At 53.8% G+C, this 7,360-nt stretch overlaps 2 protein-coding genes across 4 annotated transcripts in view; one reads left to right on the top strand and one right to left on the bottom strand.

The window, feature by feature from the left end:
* The window catches only part of LOC103587148 (chromosome unknown open reading frame, human C22orf15), a 3,858-nt gene extending 2,366 nt beyond the window's left edge, over positions 1-1,492 (bottom strand). For all 3 annotated transcript variants that reach the window (XM_008568564.1, XM_008568565.1, XM_008568566.1), the window contains exon 1: positions 157-1,492. In XM_008568564.1, coding sequence (XP_008566786.1) covers positions 157-181 — 25 coding nt within the window. In that variant the 5' untranslated portion in view covers positions 182-1,492. The remainder of the gene's footprint in view (positions 1-156) is intronic.
* A 3,289-nt stretch (positions 1,493-4,781) lies between these two features.
* VPREB3 (pre-B lymphocyte 3) lies at positions 4,782-5,884 on the top strand. Its single transcript, XM_008568600.1, has 2 exons — positions 4,782-4,836; positions 5,562-5,884. Exons 1-2 carry the CDS (start codon positions 4,782-4,784, stop codon positions 5,882-5,884), a joined length of 378 nt encoding a protein of 125 aa, XP_008566822.1.
* Positions 5,885-7,360: the final 1,476 nt, after the last annotated feature.

Raw genomic sequence — 7,360 nt, 5'->3', positions numbered from 1 at the left:
GGACGCCTGCAGGCGTTCGGTTCGCCTCGCCGAGCGGCTCCCCACCCCCACCCCGCCCCATCCGCACCCCTCTCCTTCCCACCCCAGGGCAGAGGGAAGCACGCCTCTGTGTGTGCCCACCCTTCACCCGCCTGCCTGCCAGGGGACCCCACTTACCTCCAAACAGCACCGTGATAAACATGGCTTCAGCGGGGAGGAGACAGATGTGGTGGGCTTTGTCCCCGGACCCCCGCAAATCAGGAAGCGCCTACTCCGGGGTGGGGCCCCGTGGGGAGATGTGTATGTGTGAGGACGGATGAGCGGGTGATCCCAGGCCCAGGCCCCTGCTCAGCCACCTCTGGGGTTCTGCTCCACCAGCCCGAAAACAGCCCCTGCAGCTAGCCCAAGACCCCTGGCCTCTTCCGCAGCTCGCCGGGCCAGATCCCACGCTGGTCTCCATGGCAGTGGGAGCCGCCAAGACATCTAGGCAGGAAATACCTTCCCCCCAGTATCCGGGTAACGTAACTGAGCCTGGAGCAGCTGAGCCTGGAGCGGGGCGGGCATTCCCTGAGGCGGGGCTCTGGTCAGGCCCTTAGTGGGGACTCGAACCCTGGGGTCCTGGCATACCCCGATGACAGCTTCCAGAGACCACACCCCTCACCAGGCTAAAACGGGGCGTGAGGGAGGGGCGTCCTCCCCACCCTCTGCAGGCTCCCTCCCAACTCAAGGCCCTCTTCCCCTACTGGCTTGCTTTCCCTCTACCTTCCTTCCCACTCCCAGGCTCTCCTGTCTTCTGTCCTTGTTACTTTTTCTGTTTTGTCTGAGGTATAATTTACATACAGTAAAATTGACCCTTTTTCTTCCTTTTCGAGTTCTGACAAATCTCATACGACCACCACCACAGTCAGGCTACAGAACTTTTCTATCATCTCCCCAAATTATTTTGTGTCCCTTTGTAGTCAACCTGGCATCCACTGCTCTGTTTTCTGTCCCTGCCTCTCCTGGAATGTTCATATAAATAGAATCATACAGTATGAAGCCTTTCAAGTCTGATGCATTTGGGATTCATCAAGGTTGTCACATGTATCAATAGTGCATTCCTTTTTAGGGCCAGAGAGTGTCCCATTGTCTGATGTATCACAGTGTGTTGATCCACTCACCTGCTGTCGTTTTGGGTTGTTTCCAGTTTTTAGAGGTTATGAATAAAGACAGTATAGATAGACATTTACCTACAGATTTTTGTGTGATTGGAAGTTTTCATTTCTCTACGTAGTAAATACCACAAGAGGGATTGCTGGGTCATATAGCAGGTATACGTTTGACTATAAGAAACTGCCAATGTGTTTTCCAGCGTGTCCTCCCATTATGCATTGTCCTGCTTTCGGTCTTGTCACTGGGCCTCGTGGATCCATGGCGGGTCACAAGTACCTCCTTGTTCACTCTCACCACTAGCTAGTCCCTCTCCCTGCTGTCTGATATTTGTCCACCTCTGCCACTCTCTTCCCTCCTTCCCCTCCTCTGTCTGCCTTCTTTTTCTATGTTCTCATACTGTTTCTCTGCCTCTCCATGTGTTCATCCTTTTTTTGACTTTTTTATTTTTTAAAGATGACTGGTAAGGGGATCTTAACCCTTGACTTGGTGTTGTCAGCACCACGCTCTCCCAAGTGAGCTAACCGGCCATCCCTATATAGGATCTGAACCTGTGGCCTTGGTGTTATCAGCATCACACTCTCCCAACCAAGCCATGTGCCGGCCCTCTTTTTTTTGACTTTTTTTTCCTCTGTCCCTCTTCATTCTCTTTCCTTCTTGCCTACCACCTCTTTTCTGTCTCTCCGCTTCTGTTTCCCACCCCTTCCCCACCAGCCCCCATCACACCCCTCCAGCCAGGATGCTATGTGGGTGCCTAGGGTAGTCCCCTCCCCGGTCTTTTTGCCAGCTCCCTTTTTTGCCCAAGGGTTTAGAATTGCTCCCCACCCCATGATCAGGCTGTTTGCCCCGCCTTCCACAGGCATAGTTTTGGACAGTGAGGCAGGAGGGAGGCCGGGTCCTCCGTGCAGCTCGCCTCATCACTCTCTGCCCCTGTGCTGCCTCAGAACTCTGCAGAGTGCTTCCACCAGCAAGAAGACCCTCCCCAGATTCTCCCATCTGACCTTGGATGCCTTTCCTTTGGATGGCCTCAGTGTTTCCATCTGTAAAAGGGGGTAAGAACCATGATTCAGCAGAGTTGTTGTGTGGATTAAATGTGGTAACATTTTGGTGCTTGGCATGTAGCAAGTGCTCAAATCAGTACTGTGGGAACAGGCAACATTTCCCAAACTTATGTAAACATGGGGCACATTCTCCCTGGGCCAGCATATATCTAGGGACCTGTGTCCTGCAGAACACAGCTCAGGAAACTTTGAGTGTGGAGACTCTAGTGCCTGGAGTCAGACTCTGGAAGGAAAGGCCACTCCAGGCCTAGAGCCTCAGCTCTAATAGTCACCACTCTCCTGTCCAATGGGCTCAGTCTTCAGTGCCATTGAGGAGGAAGTCTTTTATCTTTAAGTCTTTTATGCCCTTAGGAGGTGTCAGGAAGAGAGTGAGAACAGCAGAGGGGCTCCGATACCCCACAAGGGAGCTCTGGAGGCTGTGAGTTTTATTATTACTCAGGTATGGTGAAGCCAACAGATCAGGAGGTGATTGCCATTGAAAAGATAGTTTGTTACTCACAGTTTCCAAGAAGAGGGAACATTATGCCATGGGGGGTCGCATGGGGAATTACAAGGGTTGGTTAGGAGGCAGAGGGAGATGGAGGAATTGTGGGGAAGTGCTTTTATTGTGGTTCCTGAGGGAATAGGCAAAGCAGGGTAGGCAGGTTTAGGATTGAATAATTTCAGTGGGCCTTGTAGCATAGAGGCTGTCCCTAGTTGTCTGGTGCCTGGCCATGGGGTGTTTAGCACAAATGGAGTGTGAGAGCCCGGTGATGGATGTGGTTGGGGGTGTGGGCTTGGGATTGGCTGGTTTGCATTGAAAAGTACAAAGTTGTTTACTATCTCTAGGGATTGGCTAACTCTGGAAGGGTCAGTCCCCCCAGCGTCAGCAAGGCCCCAAACACCAGAATACAGGAAACAAGAAACATGATTAATAAATGCACTGTGCCCAGCACTGGGCACATAGGTCCTGTCTTTGCATCTTCACAACCCTCTGGCAGGGCTTATCTTCACTTTCCAGATGAGGAAACTGAGGCACAGACAGGGGAAGTAACTTGGCTGAAGTCATGTTAATTCAAACTCATGAAAACTACCTCAGCTCTCCTGTGTCTGGCAAATTAAAAGGGACTGACAATGCCAAGTGCTGGAAGGGTGTGAAGTCTTGAGAACTCTCTTACCCTGCTGGTAAGAGTGCAGATTGATACCACCATGTTGGGAACCCTGGCAATATCTACTATAGTATAATGTACACATTCCCTACCACCTGGCAGTTCCATTCCTGGGTGTCTATATAGCAGAAATGAGAACACAAGTACACCCAAAAGACATTGACTGGAATGTTCACAACAGTTTTATTTACAATGGCCAAAGACTGGAAAGCACCTGCTATGGTTTGAATGTTTGTCCCCTTCAAAACTCATGTTGAAACTTAATCCCCATTGTAATAATATTAAGAGGGTGGGAGATCTGTCTATGGAAAGATGGGGCCTTTGACGGGTAATTGGGGGTGACTGGTTAGCTCAGTTGGTAGAATGCGGTACTGAGAACACCAGCGTTGAGGGTTCAGATCCCCATATTGGCTAGCTGCCAAAAACAAAAAGAAAAGAAAGAAAAAAAAAGAGGTAATTGGGTCATGAGGGCAGAGCCCTCATGATTAGATTAATGAATGGATTAATGGGTTAATGAATTAGTGGGTTATCACGGGAGTGGGACTTATGGCTTTATAAGAAGAGGAAGAGACACTTTACACTAGCGCACTTAGCCTCCTCACCGTGTGATGCCCTGTGCTGCCTCAGAAGACTGCAGTGTTTCCACCAGCAAGAAGGCCCTCCCCAGATTCCACCATCTGACCTTGGACTTCTTAGCTTCCACTGTAAGAAATAAATTTCGTTTCTTCACAAATTACCTGGTTCCTGGTATTCTGTTATAAGCAACAGAAAATGGACGAAGACAGCACCTAAATGTCTAACAGGAGAATGGACAAACTAATTCTGGTATTCCACACAATGGATTACACACAGTCCTGAGTATGAATTAAATATTGCTGCACACACATGGATGACTCTGATAATGCTGAACAAAAGAAGCAGGCACAAAAGAGGACACACTACCATTTCACTAAAGTTCTAGAGCAGGCAAAACTAATCTAAGGTAAAAGAAATCAGAATGATGGCTCCCTTGGGAGTGAGGCTGTGACCGACTTAAAATGTGCATGAGGGGCCTCCCAGGGAGACGGAAATGTTCTAAATCTTGATACAGTGGAGGTTATAGGGTGTGTACATAAAATTATTGCGCTACATACTTAAGATGTATGCACTTTCCTGTGTGCCAGCTGTACCTTAATAAGAAAGCAGACTCCATCCCCCGCTATAACCGTATATGAGGACATGTGGACTTCTGGGCTCCTATTCTCTGAAGGCCCTGTGGGGCCAAGACCTGACATTTGGGAAGATAGGGCCTGGCCATTGGGCCCCAGCCAGCACCCCGCCCGCCCCGCAATGGGCTGATTTGCATGCCCTGTTGTGGTCCAGAGGCATCCCCAGCCCTGTGCCCCAAAGCACCTGGAACATAGCCCAGCAGAAGAACTGCCAGCCTGCCTCCCTGCCTCTGGCCATGGTTTGTGGGTGTCTGGCCCTGGCCCTCCTTCTGACTGGGACTCTCCTGGCAGGTGAGGCCTCCCTGGGCCTGGCTAACCTGGGTGTGGGATGGGGGATGGCATTGACCCCAGAAGATCCCTGTGAGGAAGCAAATTGATGGGAACAGTGGGGAAGATCCTGGGAGGGGCACTGGGTTTGAGGGGAGACCTGGCTTCAGGCAGCTCTGCTCCTGACCTGGTGCAAGTCACTCCCCTGTGTGGGCCTTGGTTTCCCCATTGTGAATTACCAGATCGCTAGGGTCACTTCAGACTCTGATTTTGGGTACTCTGAGGAGAATGGAGCTGGTCTCATTCTTAGTTCTTCACAGGGGAAGCTGGTGTGGGCTGCTCCCTACACCACAGGGCCTCAGAGGCAACTTAACCTGACAAGGTCCCAGGGAGCCAGTTGCCCGAAGCTGAGTTGATGGGTCGGTGCAGCCCAGGAGGTTCCTGGGGGTGGTTAGTCTGCATGTAGTCAGAGTTTGAGAGAGCTGTGTGTGACCGAGGGGAGAAGGGTCTTCCGAGAACGGGGGTGGGTGGCAGGGGGACCCACCAGTTCCACAGAGGGAAACGTAGGCCCAGTCACCCTAAGTCACACAGAAGCAGGCCTCCTGCACCCCATCCAGAGCCAATCTCATTGCACTGGGCTATCGAACCTTTGGGACTGGGCATCTTTTTGGAATCTGACCAGGCCCACATAGGACGAGGACAGGAGGAAAAGGTTGCAGGCCAGTTCTGAGTGGGTCTGTGTCTCTCAGTCTCCCAGCCAGCCCTGGCCCAGCCGGATGCACTGCTGGTTTTCCCAGGCCAAGTGGCTCAACTCTCCTGCACACTCAGCCCCCAGCATGCCACCATCGGGGACTACAGTGTGTCTTGGTACCAGCAGCGGGCAGGCAGTGCCCCCCGCTACCTCCTCTACTGTCACTCAGAGGAGGAACAACACCGGCCTGATGACATTCCTGATCGGTTCTCTGCCACTAAGGACATGGCCCACAATGCCTGCATTCTGACCATCAACCCTGTGCAGCCTGAGGACGATGCAGACTACTACTGCTGTGTTGGCTACAGCTCTGGTCCCTAGGGGCGGAGGGTGGAATGAGTGCCTTCTGTCTGTTCCCCACTTCTGCCCCTGACCTTGGGTCCCTCTCTAACTTTCTCCGAACCTTGCTTTCCCTCCTCTGTAAAATGAGTTACTAATATTCAACATGTCAATAACATTTATTGTGAGGGCCATGAGATCTGGCTGAAAAAGTGACTGTGGTTGGTCTGGGAGTGTGTGTGGGGGGTGGGGATTCTGGGAATTGTTGCAAAGAGGAAGCACCTGAGACACTTGGGGTGTGGCCCAGGCTCCCCCCATCCCCAAGGGGGCTCAGCATGTTGGCCTGGCCTGTGACCCGAGGAGCTGGAGGGAGAGAAAAAGGAAACAGCCCTTGCCGCCCCTAGCTCTGCATGGCTGGTTGTGGTCCAACGCTCACGGTCTGAGGTGGCTGGTCCCCACAGAGCCCAGGCTGCTGGCTAGAGGAGTGGCAGCTGCTGCCAACCCCTTGGAGCATTGGGGCAGGGTGGCAGGTGTGCAGGGGGGGCTGGGTCATGGGGGGAACTCAGAGGTACCTGAGGGCCAGGGCTGAGGGTGCTGAAGAAGAGTGGGCAGGTGGCAGGGGCAGCATCCCTCTGCCAGGTGGGATGCTGGTGGAGGGATACTGCCCCTGCCACCTGCCTCCAGGGCCCATGAATTCTACTGGTCCCCTGTGATTGGGCTGCAGTTTCCTGAGGGAGGCTCTCTCCAGGCTAAGCAGCCGCAGCACCTGAGCTGCGGTGGGCCAAGGGCTGGAGCACTGGGTGGAGGGGCAAGTCTTGCCATCAGAAGCAGAGTTGAGCGCCTGGGAATGGGGCGGCAGGGTTCAAGAACACATCCTTCTTCCCTCCTCTTCCCTCGCCTCTTCTAAGAGGCGCCTCATGGCTGGAGGTCAGCCCTCAGATGCACAGAATTGGGGGTCTCCAGGGCTCTGAAGGGGTCCCGCCTACACTCTCTGCCACCTCTTGGGCCTCCATCTGGCCCCTTCCTCTCATCTCTGTCTCTGTGGGGGCGAAGAGGACAGGCAGGACCGGGGCTACCCTTGAAGGGGGGTGTGTAAATGCTAACAGGACCCCTGCCTGTGCGGGGTAACGGGGATCCCTTCCCCTTCTCCTGGAGACCCCAGACACCCCGGCGGCCTCTGGCTTGCACCCAGCCGTAGGGCGGGCGCAGAGGGTGCCTGCGGCTCTAGACAGCCCCATCCTTCCCGACCTCAGTTTCCTTCTCTGTATTCCTGTCAACCTTGCTCAGCTATTTCCCCAGGGTCAAAACGCACTTTGGGGACGGCCCCGGGGAAGGTCTCCTGGTCTGGTTCCTCGCGTCCCAGCGCAGGGGTGACTGCATGCGGCTTTGGCCGGCGCGGCGGGACCACAGAGACGCCAGGACCTCCGTGCGGCCCAGAGCGGTCCCGGAAGTGCCCGCGGGCCGGGGGGCGGAGCTCCGGGCGCTCCGGCGGCCGCGGGCTCCGCGTCACCAGCTGCA

Source organism: Galeopterus variegatus, unplaced genomic scaffold (assembly GCF_000696425.1).
Source record: "Galeopterus variegatus unplaced genomic scaffold, G_variegatus-3.0.2 Scaffold424, whole genome shotgun sequence".
Taxonomy (NCBI): domain Eukaryota; kingdom Metazoa; phylum Chordata; class Mammalia; order Dermoptera; family Cynocephalidae; genus Galeopterus; species Galeopterus variegatus.
Note: the sequence above shows the minus strand (reverse complement) of the source record. Positions and strands in the feature narration are given on the sequence as shown.

Coding starts and splice junctions, on each gene's coding strand:
- VPREB3 (XM_008568600.1), top strand. CDS start 4,782: ATGGTTTGTGGGTGTCTGGCCCTGGCCCTCCTTCTGACTGGGACTCTC. Junction 4,837..5,561: donor GACTGGGACTCTCCTGGCAG/GTGAGGCCTCCC, acceptor TGTGTCTCTCAG/TCTCCCAGCCAGCCCTGGCC.